This window comes from Euprymna scolopes, chromosome 22, assembly GCF_053919585.1.
Source record: "Euprymna scolopes isolate OS-2025 chromosome 22, ASM5391958v1, whole genome shotgun sequence".
Lineage (NCBI taxonomy): Eukaryota > Metazoa > Mollusca > Cephalopoda > Sepiida > Sepiolidae > Euprymna > Euprymna scolopes.
Window position 1 is genome coordinate 30,003,800 of NC_136503.1, and position 21,920 is coordinate 30,025,719.

General features: G+C 33.4%; 1 protein-coding gene across 1 annotated transcript in view; it reads left to right on the forward strand.

Moving 5' to 3' along the window:
* Positions 1-21,920, forward strand: part of LOC145243935 (uncharacterized) — a 324,060-nt gene that overhangs the window by 146,543 nt on the left and 155,597 nt on the right. The window contains exon 5 of the mRNA XM_080107062.1: positions 16,392-16,516. Within this exon, the coding sequence (XP_079963188.1) occupies positions 16,392-16,516 (125 nt within the window). The remainder of the gene's footprint in view (positions 1-16,391; positions 16,517-21,920) is intronic.

The following is a 21,920-nucleotide window of genomic DNA, read 5'->3' on the forward strand; positions in this document are numbered from 1 at the left end:
GGCTATTCCCATGTACTCACCTAAAAAAAGTTGAATTTTTTTTTGGAGGGGGGGGGCTGAGAGTGTTAATCTACCATAATACCAAAACTTTTAATATTTTTATTTATGCATCAAAAATAAGTTATTGTTTTTTTAATTAGTTAATTTTAATGGAGTTATTTATTTTCATGGGAAAGGTAAATGCAATTAACTTAAAAATTTTAGGGCAGTTAACCAAATTTTTTACTACTAACCTTGACTGACAAGGTCACAAAACAGCATAAAAACTAAGCCCCACCTAAATAAAAATGCAGTAAATTAAACTCTCAAAACACACAAAAAAAATGAATTTAATTTACTAAACTGCTAGACTGGCCTAGAAATGGGATCATTTTATATTAAAGACTCTAAATTCTAAAATAACGGTTTCATTTTTTTTCCATCATATATTTCAGAGTGTTCATGTGTAATCGCCTAAAAAAATTAGAATCCGTATTTTTTTTCTGTGGGAGGAAAGTTGGGATTTTCAATCATATTTCCATTCCTGATTCTTTTGTGGAATTGACTTTTTATATTCATAGTCTTTTATTTTTAGGTTCAACCCTCATTCTTGTAAAAAGCAGGATTCTCATTTCTATTTTGCATAAAGCACTTTTGAATTGAATACTATAAAATGCATATTTTGAAACGTATAATAATAAGATAAGATTATATATGTAACATGATAATAATTGCATAGACTGATTTTGACTAGATTTAGTTTTAATCATGTGATTAACTTTTTTCTTTTTTTTTTTTTGTACATTGTCATGGTCATGAACTTTACTCATTTCTGCTTCGCCCTCAATTCAAACACCTGACCTTGTCAGTATCGACCCCACTCCATACACATTCACTAAGAGCTCATTATTAGGACGTTGTTCTTGGCTTTTTTTTTTTTTTTTTCTTATCTCTGACGGGGTGTGGGTGCAAATTGATTTGAGCTGCTGTTACTTGACCTATTGATTGGATATAAATAAATGTGTGTAACATATATATATATATATATATATATATATAGTGTAATAGCTTTCAAAGTTCAAAAAATCAAGTCTCAGTTGGAAGTTTATTCCATTTCAAAAGGAAAATTATTAAGATATTGTATCGTTTGCTACTAACAATTTTTTTAAAAAGTATATTACGTTCTAAGTAAATGATATATATACTAGTTGGGCGCCTGGCGTTGCCTGCTCATACAATACGCTTAAACATGATATTTTAATTTATGCAGATTGCGTATGTATTATTATGGAATATTGGTTATTATATATTACGAGGAATAATTTGTCCAGTGGACTAATTCACAAAAAAAAAAAAAAATATTTGATATTTGGGCTTGACGATAAATGCTCTGGAAAAGTCACTTCGGATTAATGTTTAGTTTTAAAATATGCAAAATAAAAAAAAAATGATTTGCAGCGATTTTAAATGGTACCTCCTTTTTTTTTTATCATAAATTGAAGTCATTAATAAGAAAAAATTAAAATAAAATGAACAGAGGGATTATTCGTAGTCGAATGCTCCACCACTGAGCTATACCTCCAGATGTTAGTAATTCGGGGGGGGGGGTAAGAATAAATAATTTGCTAAGATTTTATTATCTCCCTTGCTGGTCTAACATAAAAATTCCCTTGTAAAAATATTTTTTTATGTATAAGAAAAATACTGTTTTTTTTCGATACCTATCGGGTGAATTTCTGTACAAAAATATATCTAAGAACACTGCCAGACATATAAATTACCTTTGTATGAAATTTGCAAAGGATAAGCTCAGCCATTTGGGAACTTATAAGGAAGGAACACACACACACACACACACACACACACACACACAAAGTGACTTTTATATAATAGTATATATATATATATATATATATGACAATCCCTTTAAGAAATTCGTTTCTTATCGTTGAGCACTTTCAGTTGAATTAAAGTCGGTCAATTTAGCTCTTATGCATAGATCATCGTATAACGATTAGATCACTGTCTGACTGACATAAAATGAACATTTAAAATTAAGATGTTTAAATTCAACGTTATTTCACGCGGTTAATGGTAGTCGAATGGATTAGGTCTCCACTAACCGAGCCAGAAATGTCTTGTGTTGCGGGGTTCAAATCGTTCGACTGGTATTAATCATGACCCCCTGCACTGAAGATTCCCAAAAGGATGAAACACTAGTGTCTGTAGGTATTCAATTGTTATAGTAAAAAATAATTATATATATCATCAAATTTTAGCGATTCAATGAATTTAAAAATTTATGACGCGAAATGTTTGAGTTCCATATCAAAGATTTTTATTATTCTATGTAAGACAAAGAATACATTAGGAATATTTTAACTCCTTATCCTGTAGGGTTTCGATGCCTACCATCTCTTTATAATATTAGCAAATAGCTATAATGGTATACACCTTGTTTGCTAAAATCAGTGAGACATGGAAAATCATAATAAAAAATTGATTGAGTAATTAAAAGTCATAGAGTAAGGGAAGTTAAAGAAAAAGATATAAAAGTTTACATCTAAATTACACGGTAAAATCCGAAGTTAATGTCCTTGAAAGCAGTGTGGTAAAATGATCCAAACTGTATTTTGAGTAATCCACATCACAAAGTAATGATCCGAGTTGGGCATTTTCCTAGAGTAACTTTTCTTTGTTGTATAATGGGTCTGGTAAAAAAAAGTTTTTTAATAGGTCCGGTAGAAGTGGGATAATACTTATAGAATATTACTGCCACTAATATTTTGTAAATCTTATAATCGCAGGTTTCCATACCAGCTGATTCTTGAATGATTTTATTCTGAAGTATATATATATATATATATATATATATATATATATATATATATATATATATATATATACACACACACACACACACACACATTCTGCTTTTCACTCAGAGCAAGGCACTTGGAACATAAGAGGCTATTTGGGATCGTATCTAACCGAGGACTGTGGGGAGTTAAGCAGCAAGATGCCTGTTCACATTACATTTAAACTTCTGCAGGTTAGTAAAGCCAGAGAAGCAAGAAATAGGGAGGAAAATCCAAAATCTAGGAATCTGAGGGAAGAAATTATTAGAGTAGGTGGCTTTCCGGCATCAACCGTGAAGAGATGGATTTCGCTGCTTGTCAGGTTAGTCGGAAGTTTGTATGTCGAGGAGTCACAAGTACTCTGAGTTCATCAGTGCACATTAAAGTACTTGTAAAACACGCACGGGAATGCAGCATTGCAGCGATGGGATGCATGATGGTACATTTTGAAAATTAGTGGTAAAAGTTGAGGCTTAAACGAGCACTTTGCTGAGGTCCTCTTTCACAAACTTTACACACACACAACAAATATATATATATATATATATATATATATATATATAATGAAATAAGAATTACAGTTAAGTTTACCAAAATAATTCAAGATGGCAAAACTAAAGTATATTATAAATATTGAAGAGTTAATATTTATGAAGTAATCTCAACCAGATGTAAAAGCTTGATAAAACCAAATAGGAGATAGAGCTTATAATAAGATCCCACATTTTGCTAAATCCTACCCTCTGATGAGAAGGAAAGTATTTCTTTGAAACTCCGCGGATTAAGGACTATCCACTTATTTTGTGCTTCTTTTTTTAAATTAAATATGCTTTTAACTCTTTTTCAAAGTGTTTTTTTAACATATTTTATTAACTACTTGTTCTTATATATACACACACACACTTTCCTAGATAATATGCATGACGCTTGAAAAATCGCCAACATAACTTTGGGATTATATTCTTATAGCATTTCAGCCAGGCGTTGCCCGGGTGTTTGGAGGTGTACGTTGAGCAAAAAAAGAAAAAAGTGGTCACTTTTTTTAACTTTGACCCCTATTATGACCCCTTAACATTTATTGTTTGAGACTCAAATCAAGTTATTATGTTAGACCCATGTCCAAGGAACCTATATCTAAAATTTCAAGTGTTTAGACCCAAAATTGGCGGAGGAGTTTGGTAGAGTTCTCAAAGGTCAAATCGTTGAACTTTGACCTCTTAACAACCAAATTTCTGGCCGAAAATGGATTACAAAGATTTTCCCAAATCTCAGTATCCTGTACATCAAAATTTCGAGTCTGTAGACTTAAAATTGACAGTTATTGCATAGGGAAATGTACACAGATACACAGACTGACACATTCACTTTTATAGATATATAGATATGTGTAAAAGAGAGTCTTTTTCGGGGGTTGCTTTTGTAATTACACTCCATTACTAACCTTATTACCTTTGTGGTTAACTTTCTGTTCTATGTAGTCTTTGCTTTGTGCTGGTCATATTTATTAACCTGTATTTGGTCTGTTGCATTCTCCTTCTGAAATAAGGACCAATGCAGGATGACGACCAGATCTCCCATATTGATTATCAAACCGGCCCCAGCCAATATGACGTCCAGGTCTTTTGAACCCTCAGGTTTTGTATTTGTTTCATGATTTTGCTGATGTAGGTGGCAATACCAAGCCTAATATTCTTTTCCTTGAGATTCTCTCACGAGGACAGTGTTTGTCTGTCTCATATGTAGAAATAACGGTACAATATCACACATGTTGTATGTGTTTGATGTTTACAATAAAGAATATTGATCTGTATTTGTTTCAATGGCGTATAACTTTGAATCCAAGCATTTCTGTAAACTCTGCTCTTTTTGTTTCTCTCGCTTCTAAGTCATTGTTGTTCAATGTCTCTAGTAAAGATTTATGAAGCTTTACCTCATCTTTTAGTTTTATTATTTTTAAAGCCTCACGTTATACAATTTGTTATTTTTTGTTATTAGTCCGCTGACAAAGGGGAGGGATTGGACCTAGTAATTCACTCCTGTTCGTCTGTTCATTTGTTCACACTTTTCTCAATAACCACTCCCCGAATTTTTTTAAAAATTTTGCACGAACATTAATCATGGCGAAAGTAATTTTTTGCTAGAACGGATTTTCCAGGATAACTCTGTTTGCCCCCCCCCCCCAGAGGGCATTATAGGGGTAAGATTGCCCCAAAATCGTTCATCCGTTGATTTGTTTGCACTTTTCTCAATAACTACGCTTTGCATTTTTTTTTAAATTTTGCACAAATATTAGTCATGGTAAAAGTAAATTTTTCACTCATGAAGGGGGACCCCACATGCTCGGCTTGTTATTTATGAAAGTACTGACCCCCCACCACCACCACCACTCCATATCTCATCGATAAAAATTTAAAAAAAAGCACATCGATTGTGAAAAATGCTGCAACTGCATTTTGTTATTGTTGTGTTTTGGGTTGTAAGTTAGATTTGCCAAATGTGTTGTAAGTTCACGGATGTTACTGAACAACGCTTCCCCCCACCCCCACCCCCATGCTTTGTTTACTCTGCCCTTTTTTGTTCCATGGTAGCCATTTTTATATCTCTGTTTTTATTTATACGTTATTTACTCTTCAGCTGTGTCGATTTCACTATCACACACGGTCTCTCTTTCACACTTTATGCCCATTTCTCTCTCCACACACACACACACACACACACACACACACACTTTCTCTCATTCTCTTTTGTTCATGCACCTTGTCTTATTATCTCTTACATGGATACGTACTCTCTCATTCTTGTGTGTGTGTGTGTGTGTGTGTGTGTGTGTGTGTGTGTGTGCGGACTCTCCCTCACTGTGTGCACTCTCTTTCTCTATCGCATATGTGCACACTCTTATTCTCACTCACTGTTTTTCTATTATCTGCACAGACTCTTTCTCTCTTGCACGCATACACACTCCTTCATATCATCCTCTCTCTCTCTCTCGTGCACACACTCACTCTCTTATCCTTCTACACACACACTCACATCCTCGTGCATACATATACTCATCCTCACACACTTTTTTCTCTTATGTGCACAGTCTCTTTCATTCTTACATTTGTGCACACATTTTCTTGTTCGTCAATTATGACTTAATTCTGGTCCATAATTATCTATTATTTTTATCCCATGATATGTGTGGATAAAATATGATACTATGGTGGAGACAATGACTTGATAATCTTTTGTGTGTGTAATTATATTTTCTTGCGGTAGAAAAAAAATCAGAAAAACAATGTTTTACATTGGATATAACACATTACAAATGTACACCTGTTGATGTCTTATACATGCAATATTGTATGTATAAAGAACCTTTTTTTCAAACCTGTTTATATTAAATTTATCAACTATCTCCGTATTTTTAAAGAAAAAAAATGAAAAATTTTGCATTCTTTCTCCTTGTTTTTTTTTTTTTTTTTTTAAACGAAATTAGAAGTATTATTTCATGGTATTTTGGATGTTTTTAGTTAGATTTTTTAAGATTTTTAATTTTTTAAATCATTCCTAAAACATTAAGTCAATTCCTTTGACTTTGGCCATTGAAGTTATACCTTAACACTTCTGTTGTTCCTAACAGGCAAGCCTTTTTCAAAATTGAAAAGGAAATTGTCTTGTTAATCTGATCAAGCCGTTTATGGTGACATTTTGGTTATGGTCCCAAGCATTCCAATTATAATGGTAATCACTTTGAGTTCTTTATATTTCCATCGTCTAATTTTCATTTCAGATTTTGATATTTATTTTTTCATGTTCTTTGTCTTTCACTTTGGTATTGAAAGAGCAGGCTATGCTAATGATTAAGTAAGTTCTCTTGATTTTGTTTAGAAAAATTGTATAAGATTTGGCATATTCAAGGACCATATCAGTTTGTATGTGCATGTCCCAAAGAAGTTTGACATTGTCGTTTTCCTGTACTACTTCTGTTTTAAGCTCATACTACTGATTGTGGTCTAATTCATTGTTTGCATATATTCCAGTGCAGGACCTGAGCGACTTTATTGTGTCTCCATTTTTTATATTGATGTTGGGCTAACATTGGGCATTCTGATATGATATGCGCTAATGTTTCTTCTCTTTTACTACACATCGGCAATTCTTCAGTTTTGTTGTAGTGTTAGATGAACCTAGTGTGAGTGGCTTGTTCCTGGGCTGCTATCAAAGAGCTCTTCATAGATTTTTTAAGATCAGCCTAACCAACCAATTCCAGCAGGAATAACCATCTACCATTATGGCACAAAGTAAAAATTATAGACATTAAGGAACGGGGGAGAGTAAGATGACTGAAAGAAGCAACACATATGCTGGGGAATAACCAACTGCTAAGTAGACCTAGTATAGAATTCAATACGAGATGGGAACCAGTAATTATAAACAATAGATAATATATACAAGTAATAAGTAAAAGCATTAATATATACAAGTAATAAGTAAAAACATTAATATATACAAGTAATACGTATGGAGATAGATATACATTAATATATAGTAATAATTAGTAATAAATGGTGATATTTACAACTAGAAATAAAAATAGGTTGAAGGCTCCTAAAATTCGTACTAGAATTGTCCGCAATGACCCATGGCGCAGTGGTTAGAGTATTGGGAAAAATCAATTGTAAAAGTGATATTCGCCTGAAGGTTGAAAGTTCAATCCTCAATGTGGGCGACCGAAATTGCAAATTACTTAGTCATGGCTGACAGAACAAAAGCATGTTAAGTAAATTCCGTCCAAATTCCCGAATTCGACAGAAACATTCCCGAGTTCTGAAGAAGGTCAGAGGTTACATCGACCGAAACATTGTGAAAATCACACTAAAGATGAGAATAATAATACAAACTGTTAATCTTCTATTGTACTCGGCTGTGACCAAGTTTTTCATTTCCATATTCTAAATCCTATTGGCTTCCAGTATCCCCAAATCTCTCTCACTGTCAGATCTGTTGTTGAATGTTCAATTTCATCTGAATGGATCACCTTGCCTCTTTTCAACACAAGAATGGTACATTTGCTGATGCAAAATTCCATCTTTATATCATTGCTAAACAATCTGATCATATTCATTATGGTATCAAGCTAGTTCTCATTCCTTCCAAAAACTTTAACATCATCCATGAATAGTAGATGGTTGACTGTATGAAGTCCTTTTCCAAGTTCATATTCTGCTATCACATTCCGTAAAAGAAATGTCAACCGGATCAAGCCGATGACAAAAGGCAAAGACTGCTGTTGAAGTATCTGTTGTTTTAAAGGTTCCTGTTGTTTCTGAAGTTCCTATTGCTGGTGTTGTAATATCCTTAACACAAGTTCATTAAAGTCATCCATCTTGTTGACCCTTTTTTCAAGAGTGAAAATTACTTGTGAAAAAAAACCGAAACATTGTAATATTACTAATTACAGTTTAACGATATATGTTTAAACAGGTTACATTTTTTTTTTCTGCTTTCAAATTCCATAAAAGAAGTGTTAATAGGATCAAGCTGGTGGCAAAAAGCAAAGGGAAGATACTATCCCCCTGGAAAATCCCACTCTTGATTTTCACTTTGCCCAATGCAAGATTTCCTGAAGTTAAATTGGTTTCCCAGTTCTTTATGCTATTCTTTATAAATGTTCGGATGTTGGGAGTTATTCCGAATATTTCCAAGCATCTTGAGTACCCATGAATAAGGCACCATATCAAATGCTGTGTTATCATCTAATCAGCCCATAACAAGGTTGGTAGATTTTTGTTTGCAGTTTCTGAGAACCATTTTTCCTTGATGCCTCATGATTTTTTTCGGTAGCCTTTCTGTATGTACCTCAGGCAGCAAATTGTTTTGGTCTAAATAACCATAGATACTTTCAGACAATATGCTAATGAAAAGTTTTAGCCTCACTAAGGCAAGTGATTAGTCTAAGGTTTGTCACTCGACCCCCTTTTGTCTTATCTTTCATGATCAAGACTGTAGTGCCCTTTGTCGCCACCAAGAGAAGCTACCTCTTGTCAAACAGTCATTTAGCATTGTTGTAAGAAGTGGATGAAAAGCTGAAAGTTTTTAATCAATATCCCTGGACTCCATCAGGTCTATGTGCTTTTCAATTTATTCCAAACTACTATTATTATTATTATTATTATTATTATTATTATTATTATTATTATCATCATCTTTCTTCCAATTACAAAAGGATAGAAGGTAACCTGTAAGAATAACATTGACATGAGCTGCCAATAATTTTTTTATGGGGATATTTGCTTTCTGACTTCTTGCTTCAGTTAACAACGTTTAAAATAATAAAACTAGAGATTTTTGCCAAATAACTTTTGACCGGGGAATCAAGATCACTGCAGTTTTGATTTCTTTTGGGAAACATGATCTGATTGTTTAAGCGAACCTACCCACATATGGAATGTTGTGTTTTTGTCCAACTACATACATATCCGCTCACCTTTGTCCTTGTAACATTGGACAACCAGTAGAGTCGTGTCTAAAAATAAGTTGAAGTGACTAAATTCTGATTGTAATCTGGTTTCTGGTGGACGTAAATGACCTGTTCCCACCGCCTTGATGTAACTTTTTTAGTGTTCATTTTTTTTTTTTTTTTTGTCATTTATATTTAATCATAGAGTAAGGACGAAAGTTTTAGATTTATATAAAAAAGAAAAATTTTCAGGATAGAAATTACTTTTTCACTTTTTAGCATGGAGGCTCAGTTTTCTCTGCAATCTTTAAGACAACACGATCCCATTTACAAAAACACTTACAAGAATTTTGAATATTAGGAGGTTATTTTATTTATATACCAAATCAAACACACTCATAAAATTTGAATATGTATTGTCTTTTGGTAGTGGAAGGGAGAGTCAAAACTCTAAAAATTTGTTGCTTAATCGATATAGTAATTTAAAGAAACGTTTTCAACTCTAGAATTATTATTTTACATGAAAATTACAAAGAAGAGAAGACTTTGTTGGTTTGGTCACATTGAAAGAATAGATAAGTGTTTGGGTTAGTAAATGTAGAACAATTGTGGTAGAAGACTCAGTTGGCAGGGGAAGGCTAAGGAAAATATGAGTGGAAGTGATAAGCATAGATTTGAGAGAAAGACGGTTAAATAAGAACCTGGCCAGAGATATGTTAGTTTGGAAATCTCCTAAAAGCCAGCCAACACATGCGAGCATGTAAAACAAATGTTAAACTGAATATATGATGATGAGAATTTATCATTTTACATTAAACTTACAAAGCAGCCCCCCCCCCTTCTGTTATCGCACCTAAAAAAGCAAGATGGGGTTCTAGACTGATGATTTGTGGTTCCACCATAGTAATGTATAATAGTTATAAATGGTTGTCTTTATTATGTCCCCCCCCCCATTCATAAACAATGGTGGTGTAGAAATGGTGTGCTCCAATCTGTTTCATAACACAACATTCACTTATGGATGTTGGCAACCTTCATATACTATCTCCTATAAGTACTCGACTCTAGAAAGAATTGACAGAAACCGATGCTAACAGTTGACAAATAAAAAAAAAAGTGGTTCCATTCAGTCTTGTCAGATGATGGATACCCATTGAAGGATGCCTGTGTGTGAAATTTTTGTGGCAAAATTGCACAATCTCCAACCACACCTCTCCTAAGTCGGCACTGTTTTTATTCCAGTTGCAAGTATATAAGGCCAGGATAATAGGAAACAATTCCCTGATAAGCAGAGAGCAGATACAGCGCATAGAATTCCCAAATGGTCACCTATCTAGTACTGGCCAGGCTCATCGTTGCTTAACTTTGGTGATACTGTGACAACTGGTATGTAAACATGCTTGTGCCCTACATAATTGCTAATAATATGGCACAAAAAATAACAAATCACAATTGATTCTTCAGAAGTAAAGTTTGAGTTTTCATATTTGGATTCTTCAGACTATTGTCTTTAAATTGAGTTTTATTTTCATAACGTTTCGATCGATGCAACCTCCGCTCTTCATCAGATGAATCTTATCAAATACAGGAAAATTTCGGTTAAACACGGGAATATGCTCAGAATTTTGAACAGGAACACTTGATTTAATCCACGGGGATAGCATGCTCTCATTCCATCAACCATCAAAGTTAAAAAGTAAAATTTTGTAAAGTGTATTTGTGTATATTACGCGCCCTCCTCTCACGTTGTTTAATATTCAACACAATCAAAAAATGAGCATGCCACAAAACAAAAACGTGTTCGTTTTAGATCATCGACAAGATTGACCCATATTAACTCAGTGGTAGCACTTGTCATCCCAACTCAGATAATAAGGATCAATATTTGTTTTGTTACTTCGTGTGTTTTTAATGACTAATGGTATGACTCTTACTTCTAAGATTCGTTTTAGTAACGCAATGTAGGGAAATGTTAGAGCTATCGACTTGAAAAGTGTGGAAGAAATTTAATGGGAACAAAAAAATGAAAAACTTAGCACTTGAACTGAAACGAGCACGTACATGTCGAGCATATAATCTTGCAAGAAAACATGTCTGCTTTCGAAACAAGAATTTATAAATTAAAAAAAAAAGAAGCAATCTCAAGTTCAGCGTGATTCTCAGGAGATCATATCCTGCATATATGTATACAAATTTTGTCTCGTATTTAGAACGTATATAAGCTTGGAGACTGATTGAAACAAAAATAAACTTTATAGGATTCAGGCTGGGGAGCTTGAGTTAGGGACCTGTATTCGTGGCAACCAGGACATTGCTGAAGTTGCTGCAAAGGTGGGTTCTCTCTATCGTGCTAGAAAATTTCTAACACCAAAGAGCATTCTATATCTTTACAAAGCCACAATTCACCCCTGCATGAAGTATTGTTGTCATATCTGGTGAATCTACCACTAGTCTCTCACCCTTAGAGAGATTCCAAAAAAATTTCAAATTTTATAGATCCCACACTCTCAACCAAGCTCCAACTTCTGCCCCATCACTGAAATGTTGCATCATTGTGCTTGTTTTACAAGTACTTTAATGCACTGTGTTCTAATGAATTCTTATTGTGCCTTTTTGACGTACATAATTCCAACTAACCCAACAGGCAGCAAAATCCCACCCCTTCACTGTTAAGGTCCCTAGATGCTGGAAAATCTTCAACTCTAGAAGTTTCTTTCCTAGAACTGCTAGATTTTGAAATTCTCTCCCCGTTTCCTGCTTCCTGGCAGTACTAAACTGCACAGGTTTAAATGCAATGTGAAGAGATATCTCGCTCTCCAAATCCCTACAAGTCCCCTCTTAGACACGAGCCCAAATAGTAGCCCCTTACGTTCCAAGTGGCAATAAAAATAAAACAGAAAGAGATAAAGAAACGTGCAATGGAAGTGAACGTGTGCTCAAAAAGAAAATAAAAATACAACTATGAGGGTCTCCAAAAGTAATAACTCCTATTTTTTTGTTGTTCCGCCTGAATGGATGAGAGAGGATTGGAAATTGCATTGTTATGATGATTGAACTTAAGCATTCATGACTTGAAAATTTCATCGCTCTGTTGCAGATATTGATGGTGCGAGACTCCAAGAAAGCAACCCCTATCATGGACATGCATCCAAAGATGTGTCATTGAATTTCTGTTAAATTGAGAATGGTGGTGACTATGTAGAAAAATAAATTCTTAATCACAAAAGGTTGTTTGTTTTAATGGTATCGCTCCTGTTTTCATAGCTCTTCAATGTTTTAGTTTTTGAGTTAAAAAAAGTATGAGACTTTACTTTGGAATGACACTTGTATAACAAAGCATATGAAATCTATTATAAAAATATGAAAAATCTCTCAGAAATTACAATCAGGTTATTATTCTTTATTTATCTTATAAAGAATTGTGAGTGTTCTTTCTAAAGGTGTGTATATATATATATATATGTGTGTGTGTGTGTATATGTGTGTGTATATATGTGTGTGTGTATATATGTGTGCGTGTGTGTGTGTATATATGTGTGTGTATATATATATGTGTGTGTGTATATATGTGTGTGTGTGTGTGTGTGTGTGTATATATGTTTGTGTATATATATGTGTGTGTGTGTATATATGTGTATATATATATTTGGGGTAGAGAGGGCTCCCGTAAGCCGTGGTGAAGGCAACCTTTCTAGGAGAAGCAAATCTCTGATTTAAAAAACCATAAAGCGGAAGACCAGTACCCGCTTTAAGCTGGTCTGCAGTTTAATTTGTTGCTGGCTATCTTGCTCTTGCTTGTTGCTGGATCTCAACATTTTGAACCGAGAGAGAGACTTAGCTGTCGTACAAAGCTAAGACTCTGTAACATCATATTTGTATAGATACTCCCTCAGACATTTGGGCTCATGGATTTTAAATGTCTGAGGGAGTGGCACTCGTCTGACAAGACGTTGCAATCATCATATATATATATGTGTGTGTGTATATATATATATGTGTGTGTGTGTGTGTATATATATATCTATATATATATATATATATATATATATATATATATATATATATATATACCTTTAGAAAGAACACTCACAATTCTTTATAAGATAAATAAAGAATAATAATAATAATAATAATAATAATTAATAATACTAGCTGTGCCTATCCAGAGTAACCCAGGATTCATTAATTTAGTTTAAATTTTAACATTTTTAAAAATGTGTATGTCACAAGAAATAAAATGTAAAACTCCAAATGTTAGGGAAATAACTCCTATTCTTACCCTTAAGTAAAAATAAGGATCATCTCCCTTACAATTTTTGCTTTATATGTCATTATTTATAATTATCTCCATTGTAATAATCTTCTTTGCCAGAACAATTACTTTTTGGAAGAAGCTGAAGTGCATAAAAATTTTTAGTGTAAAGAACATGTTGCAAGAATAAAAAGGTAGAAATTGCTAGTCAGAATCAAATATCAATTTGTCAAATCTGTTACTATTTAAATCCAACATGTAAAATTTGATAAGATAACTTCATATATTAGTGAGTTTAAAGATTCAATACGATACTATTTTCAATCATTTGTTTACGATATATAGAAAATATGTAATACTGCATTATCTCCCTCTCCTCATTTAAGACCATCTCTTACCTATATATTATAAGATAGCATGTGTGTTATTTATTTTGCGTGTCACACTTACATCCGAGTGACTGTTGTTTGTTATGAACTTCTATTTCTTGAAATAAATAATTTTACCAAGAGTTCATAAGTTTTGGTTTTGGTTTCAATTATAGTTGCACAGTAAGCTATTTTTTTTTTTATAAATAATTTTATCAAGAATTTTTCTAAAGTTTTGGTTTCAATTATAGCTGAAGGAACTCAAGTTGTATATATATATATATATATATATATATATATATATATATATATATATATATATATGTACACATATATTTTTTTCATAAGTTTCGGTTTCGATTCAAGCTGATGCACTCAAATCATATGGATATATTTTTTTATTTTTGAAATTGCAACTTTATAATATATAAAAATCGATAGAACATTAACTCTATAATAATATATATAAAATCTGCAAGAATTAAAATATCGTATTTAAGCGTACTTTACGACTGGGCTATGCCGGGCGTCCCTGCTAGCTGAGATAAATATTTTTGCAGTTTTAACAAAAGAACTACAATCATATCAGAGCGTCTCCATTTACACTGAACATCTACAGAATGCCAACATCAATATATTACATATGAATGAGTCACCTGTGGAATTTCCACAGGTCCCATTAGTTTTGTAATAAAGTTAAAGTTTAAAGGGATGCATCAATGTGTTTATTTATTTATGCATCTACTAATATTTATTCAACATAAATCCAAAGATTAAAAACTTTGCTTGATTTGGATTAAGGAAAATATTGCAAGACAACTGATGATTATCCCTTAACAAATAGTTGTGGCTTACTCTTACCCCACAATCAATAGAATTTAGACCATTCCTGTAATTACTGTTTCTCTGTTGATTGCTGTGTAAAGTTGGTTTTGTGCAATTCTAAGAGGTCTACCCTCCCAGGCTTTGCTTTCTCTCTTCAAGAAGGGGTTAGTTTATTGCTAATTGCCTAAGGTGTCTCTTCCGGGGGAATATGAACTGGGCTGTTCAAGCATCTTCTACAGGGTCGGAGTGCTTCTCTACTGGGTCGCTGACTTTTCAATCATACTTTCCAAGCCTGGTGTCGCATTTCTCACGGTGGGAGAGAAATAAATGCCATAACAAAATAGAGCTGTGTAAAGGTGTGTGGGACATAAAAAAAAAAAAATAAAATAAAATTAAAATAAGACCATTTATTATTATTCTCACAATAATATTATGGCTTCACCATGTCCGGGCTAAACCACATAATTTCTAGTCACCCTTGTGTTTTGTCATAGAACATGGGTTGTAAAAATGCACTTTGTCTCCAGATTGTCTGTATCGTGTGTGTCGTGTCAATCATTTTGCTTTGTCATTTAATAGTTCCTACATCTAATCTGGAAATTATTATTTGGCTGGATTTTTTTTTTATTAGATTTGGGAAATTCTATTTCAAATATTTTATAGCCGACAACATGCAGCGTCCGTGAATTAATTTTGATTGATTAATATTTCTGTCCTTTGGTGTCATCTGAATTTTTATTTATTTTTTTTTAATCAGATTTCTGATAAACTTTACACAACTTCAGAATATATTTAACTCCTGATACAATCCTCTACCTGTATAAAAGTCAGGTACGTTCTAAGATAGAGGTCCTGCTACCACATCTGGGAAGGTTTCTACTTGGAACATTTTTTTTTTTTTTTTTTTTTTTTTTTTTTAGTACAAAATTTATTTTGTAATTTGCTGAAGGATGATCACTCCTGTCCTCTACAACCTCTTTTCGCACTTAAGTGGCGTCATTAATCTTTTTCTACTGTACACTTATTTCCACGAGAAAGGTGCTCAATCAGGCTCGACTGAACTTCAATCTCTGGTTCTTCCTTGAAAAACATTCACAGCAAGAATTTTCCATCCTACCACAAATATGTACAGATAAAAGTCATCTGTCTCTAATACAGGACGTACTCAGGGAGTTATCAGATAACTTCTTGGATACTTTCTGTTAATACAGAAAGTACAGAAAGTATCTGGGAAGTTATCTGTACCTTAGAACTAATTTATATATATCTATAAAAGTGAGAATCTGTGTGTCGGTGAGGACAACTCTCAACCTATATACTCAATGAATTTTTGATCTACAGATTTGAAATTTAGTATACAGAGTATTCAGACATGTGGAAAACTTTTTAATTAGTTTTCATCAAGAAAAAAAGACTCACTAAGGAGTCAAAATTGAAACATTGGTACATGGAGGCGGGGGTCATCGGATTTTTATCCATTTGGCAACTATTTTATGAATAGTTGGGTGGTTTTTGAATTTGAGTTAGAACTTATTTTTGACTTTGTAATTCCTTGTCATAATTTTCAGGGGGGGGGGGTCTTCTTTTTTTTTCTCGTACTCTATTATTGTTTTTGTGTTCTTTTTAAAAAAAATATTTGTTTTTTTTTTTTAAACTTTTTTCAGATCTTCAAGAAGATTTCGACTACCTCTTAAAATGGCTTCAAGGTGTTGAGAACCGTTTGTTGCCGTTGTGCATCCGAAACAGCTGGAGCGTCACTGAGATTGAAGAGAAATTGATTGATAATCAGGTATGTACACATATTTTTTGTCAGGGAAAGGTTTACTATATGCTGGATACGATACTACACATTAGTCGAAACCAGGTAATCAGCTAGGGCACGATCATCTGTGAGTGCTATGAATTCAGGACAAACTTGAATAAAAGTAATAATGGAGCGAATATTAGAGGGTTAAAGAGAATGTTAGAAAGGGTAGAGGAAGGGGCATAGGTTGATGGTATAAAAATAATTGGTTGTTTGTATAGACATTATATATATATATATATATATATATATATATATATAGTCTTGGAAGTTTTTAACCTTTATATATATATACTCCTACCCTCTGATGAGAAGGAAAGTATTTCTTCGAAACTCCGCGGATTAAGAACTATCCACTTATCTAGTGTTTCCTTTTCAGATTAAATATGTTTTTAACTCATTTCAAAGTGTTTTTTAACATGTTTTATTAACTGTTTGCTCGTATTATATATATATATATAATGTACACTTTTAATTTGTTTTACATAAGCATTTATATGTTGCTACACATTCACGAGCATGTTTCCGTCAGCCAGTTAGAAGTAACTAGAGACCTCTTCAGTCGATATTGCTCATATAAAAACGAGTGACATATAAATAAATGTTTATGTAAAACAAAAAGTCTGTTGCCCTATTTCAGTATTGATCATTAACCCCATTAAAATTTCATTGACCCCATTAAAATTTCATTAACCCCATTTAAATTTCATTGACTGCTTCACCTCTAGAAAATATTAACCTGGAATAATTATATATAAATGAAATTAAAGAGAAAATAAATATGGGTGTATATGAATTTATTTGTCAGTTCAGTAAGAAAAAACATCTATAATAAAAATCTCACCTGTCTGTTTAAATGTAATTTTGTATGTATGTTTGTATGTCTGCCTAAAACTTTTGACAGAGGCGACAGATTTTCACAAGATTGGTATCATTTCGAAGCTCAACCCGGATGACAAATATTGAAAAATTGGCTAAAAACATTCATTCCTTCACCCTTAACTGGACACTTTTCTATGGGGAGAGATGGCTTGTTTCGCCGATATTTTCGAAAGTCATCCCCTCTTTTCAATTGACTAGCCTTAATTTAAACCTACATCATTTCTGGTTTGATGACAGGTGCAACAGCAAAGATGTCACTTTTTTTTTTTTTCACGTTCTTTTCCTCCTTCGTGATACGGGTTTGAGCCTGCCTACTTTTTTTTTGCTCAACACACACTTCCAAACATCCGGGCAACGCCGGGCATCTAGGCTAGTCTATATATATAAAAGGCAAATACAGCGCACATATTTTTGTATGTCCAAGAAAGGTTTTTTCACTGGGGTTCCCGATGGGTTGCTATCGCTTAGAAGTGTTTATATACCCCTAGATAATATCTAGGATTTGTGAATGCGCATCGCGTCTAGATTTATTTACAGCGACTTTTACAAAATTATTGCTATTTCGGCTTCTTATGTGTTGATTCGGCTTTTTCGTATAAAAGCAAAACTGATGTGAAATTAAGGCGCTGTTCTCTGCCCACGGGCCGAGAGCGTCCAGAAAGCAATGGATGTTTGGTCAATGTCAGTTTTCACCATCATATCAGACAATTGCTTTCATTTGGACATTCCCCTAATAAAGGGGGGGGGGTCTAGTTTTCCCCAACATGTTGGGGAAACAACAAAACCAAACAAAGTTGGGTAAAAAAAAAAAAAACAAACCCAAAAGAACTATCCTGCAATAAAATTAAGTGCGGAATTAAATTCTGCACGCACCTGCCACTTGTGTGGTTATGAACGTTTCATTCATGATGATTGACCTCATTAAACGCGCACCTGTCACATCAATTTTTAAGGATTTTATTTCACACACTCTCACTTCTCTGCCATCATGGTGTGGCAGTAAGTCCTCAGCCTATTAACCTCAAGGGTTCGAGCCTACCTACCTACAAAAACTTTTTTTTTTCTTTTATACCTCCAAACACCCGGGCAACGCCGGGTACCCCCGCTAGTCTATAATATAAATTTCACCTGTCTGTTTAAATGTATGTATGTATGTCTCGCAAAAACTTTTCACAGAGGTGACAGATCCTGACAAGATCGGTATCATTTTGAAGCTCGACATCTTGGACGACAAATATCGAAAAATTGGCCAAAAATATTAGTTCCTTCACCCTGAACTTGGCCGTTTTGTACAAGAAGGGGTCGATTTTTTTCCCCAACATTTTAGCAAGTCATCGTCACCGTTGGATTGATTTCGGTTAATTTCAACGTTTTTAACTTCCGGCTAAGACGTCAGATTTTCTTTCACTTTCTTTTTCGTCTTCGTGCCATGGGTTCGAGCCTGCCTACTTACTGCCACTTTTTTTTTTTTTTTTTTTAATACCTCTCTTCATCCTGGCTGCCTACTATTGGTTTTAATCCCTCTCCACGCTACTACCATATTTTTTTTTACCCCCCCCCCCCCTTGCTTCTACCCTTGTTTTTTAACACCTCTCTCCACCCGAACTTCCGACTGTTATTTTAACCCCCATACACACACCTCTTCACGCCCTGGCGACGCTGAGTACCCCCACTAATCTATAATATAAATCTCATCTGTTTATTTAAATGTATGTATGTTTGTATGTCTGCCTAAAACTTTTGACAGAAGTGATGGATTTTCATGAAATCAGTATCATATCGGTCGGAATGACTCTACTAATTTCAATGTTCCGAACTTCCAGTTGCGTCATGGAGTAGGGGTAAGATGTCAGGTTTTCTTTCACTTTCTTTTCCACCTTTGCATCACAGGTTCGAGCCTGCCTGCCTACTATTATTTTTTATTTTGCTCAACACACAACTTTCACCCACCCGGACAACGCCGGGCACCCAGACTAGTCATGTATAAAGAGCATTTATAAACCCTCTTTCTATATGATGTTATTTTGTTATTGAATTGACGAATAAATTCATACATACCTATATTTATTATATTTTGTCTTTAATTTTATGTTATGCTCCACTCTTAAATGTTGAGCTTCATATATCCTAATAAGTCCTAATACCCATATTTTTTTGAAACCCATTTGATGTATAGATCCCAACCCAAGAAAACACTCAGATGACTAAATGACATTGTGAATTCATGGGAATAAAAAATTTATGACAAGAAAAATGGATGTGGAAAGTTTTTATGTTGATGAGTCAACTTTATTTTTATTTTTTAATCTCATGTCCTTTGTTGGTTGCAGTAATGTGGTTTGTTTTAGTGAACGCGTTTCTTGCTTCTTTTTTTTGGGATTTTTTTTTTTTTTTTTTATCTTCTTGCAAAGTCACATAAAACATTGCGTGCATTAGGTCCCGGGCTTAATCTGTAACCATAGCGATGATTGTATATCGTACATTCTCATTATCTCTTGCGTAATCATCATCTCTAGTTTTATTGATTACGGTTTTTGTTTTGTCTGCCAAATCAACCATTGTTTTGAAGAGATAGATAAGGAATAAGTCTGTAAAAAAACAACCAATTGTATTCCCTCTCGATGTTCTTCTCTTTTAATTAATTTAAACGTGATCTTTTGATCTGGATCAATTTACAAGAACATATTGATTCATAGATCAGAAGTTGTTGTCAAAGATTTTTTTTAAAATTGGAACTACATGGAATTTACTTTTGGTATCTTCATAACTTGATTAATGAAGACTTCCTTTTATTTTTAAATGCATCAACACATCTTTATAAGACATTTTGTCTGTTGGTGTTGCGAGATGCTTAATTTTAAACTATCATTTTTTAATGGTTTGTTTCGTTTACATTTAAAATAATGTTGTAGCAAAAACAGGAGAGGTTAGTGATCTTAGTAAAAGTTGTATTGACTAAACTAAGTTTACAGAAAAAGGATTTTGGGGTTTGTATTACTGTACACATAGATTCGAAAAAGTTGTCAAAAAACAAATATATAACAAATAAATGTTGTTACATGATAAGGGCTGTCCCCTTTTCATGTAAGTATAAAAATGGAGAATTTAGTTTAAAATGAAAATCAAAAAGCATAGGCGGAATTCGAACCTCGTAATCTAGTTTAGAAAAAGATTACGTGTGAGAATTTAAAAATGTAAAATAAACATTTGTTTAGAAATAGATAAATATTTCAAGGAAAGAATGTTAACTATCAAGTTTGTTATGAAATTTTAAATTGAAAGAATGCAGCTTATAAGATAATGTTTTTAATATATTGAATATAGGTTAAAATTCCTTTTGTAGAAATAGGAAAAGTTTTGGACACGTATGTCCAGGACACGTGAAAGAATGCACATGTTTTAACATGTGTATGACGTCACGGAAAATAGAAAGTTCTAGAATAGAGAAAAACTTTAGTTAGAAAACAGTCAGTGAAAAAACTCAGGGAGTCAGACGTCTGGAAGCGAGACGTCACTTCAAGGAAAAAATGTGAGACTTTGAATTCTTGGTGATGGAACACGGCCGTGTGAAGAATAAACCATCAAGTGTTTTTTGTAAAGCTCGTCTTGTGTCTTATGATTCTTACCAAAAAGGTAAAGTCCAATTGTATTATATATTTGTGTTATATGTCTTTACATACACGTCTCAACATCATCATGTCCGAACAGTCTGAACAATATCCCTTCACTTAAGGAGCTTTCTTCTTCTTCTTCCATTCAACACAATTAAGGAATGAACATTTAAAATATAGGAATCTCTCATAACATGAAAATCTATCTAAATCTCTTACAACAACATCTATCTCTCTCTCTGAGTCTTACAACATCCCTCACTGTAATAAGACTCTTTCTAAGCATCTCTTCCTAAGACTCTCAATGAAACCCCTATATGTAACAATGTTATCAAAGGTAAGATAAGTTACTTTTCTACCAAACTGGATATATTTTTCGTGTTTTTATTCAATGTAACATGTTTATTCAGCTCGAAAAACATACAGTTTACCGATGTATTGGAAAATTCAAGATGGCGTCCGACTCTCTCTTTAACACGGTAAGTTTGGGAAAAGGTGTTATAAAAAAAAACTGGATAAAATACTGTTAAAAACTCGCTCAATATATGTTACCGTGACATAGGTTGACATATATTCGGCGGGTTTTTTAATAGTATTTTTTTTTAGTTTTTTATTTATGACACCTTTTTCCAAACTTACCGTGTTAAAGAGGGAGTGAGGCGCCATCTTGAATTTTCGAATACATCGGTAAACACTGTATGTTTTTCGAGCTGAATAAACATGTTACATTGAATAAAAACACGAAAAATATATCCAGTTAGGTAGAAAAGTTACTTATCTTGCCTTTGATAACATTTATTTGTTATATATTTGTTTTTTGACAACTTTTTCGAATCTGTGTACAGTAATACAAACCCGGATTTTGATTTAAAATTGGAATAAGGGTTCTAAAGATG